This window comes from Merops nubicus, unplaced genomic scaffold, assembly GCF_000691845.1.
Source record: "Merops nubicus isolate BGI_N331 unplaced genomic scaffold, ASM69184v1 scaffold48334, whole genome shotgun sequence".
NCBI classification, from domain to species: domain Eukaryota; kingdom Metazoa; phylum Chordata; class Aves; order Coraciiformes; family Meropidae; genus Merops; species Merops nubicus.
Genome location: NW_008603167.1, coordinates 1 through 275, shown reverse-complemented (window position 1 = coordinate 275; position 275 = coordinate 1). Strand labels below are relative to the sequence as shown.

Sequence of the window (275 nt, the reverse complement as noted above, 5' to 3'; positions counted from 1 at the left end):
GAGTAGCCGTGACACCCATTTGGAGCTGGAGTTGGTGCAGACCCCCCCGGCGAGGCCGGAGCAGGGGGTGTCTCACACAACCACTGTCCCCTGCTCTCCCTGGCAGGGCGAGGACAAGACCTTCCGCCGCACCCCGTCCTGGCGCAAGCGGTTCCGCCCGCGGGACGTGCACAGCATCAACCTGCTCAGCGGCTCTGCCGAGACCCTGCCCGCCGGCTTCCGCGTCACCAGCCTCGTGCCCCTGCCCCCGCCCTCCGCCCCCGCCAAGAAAATGC

At 70.2% G+C, this 275-nt stretch overlaps 1 protein-coding gene across 1 annotated transcript in view; it reads left to right on the top strand.

The window, feature by feature from the left end:
• The window catches only part of LOC103771277 (liprin-alpha-4-like), a gene marked incomplete at both ends in the record, with an annotated part of 5,862 nt that extends 5,591 nt beyond the window's left edge, over positions 1–271 (top strand). The window contains one exon of the mRNA XM_008938568.1: positions 107–271. Within this exon, the coding sequence (XP_008936816.1) occupies positions 107–271 (165 nt within the window). The remainder of the gene's footprint in view (positions 1–106) is intronic.
• Between the last annotated feature and the right edge of the window lie 4 nt (positions 272–275).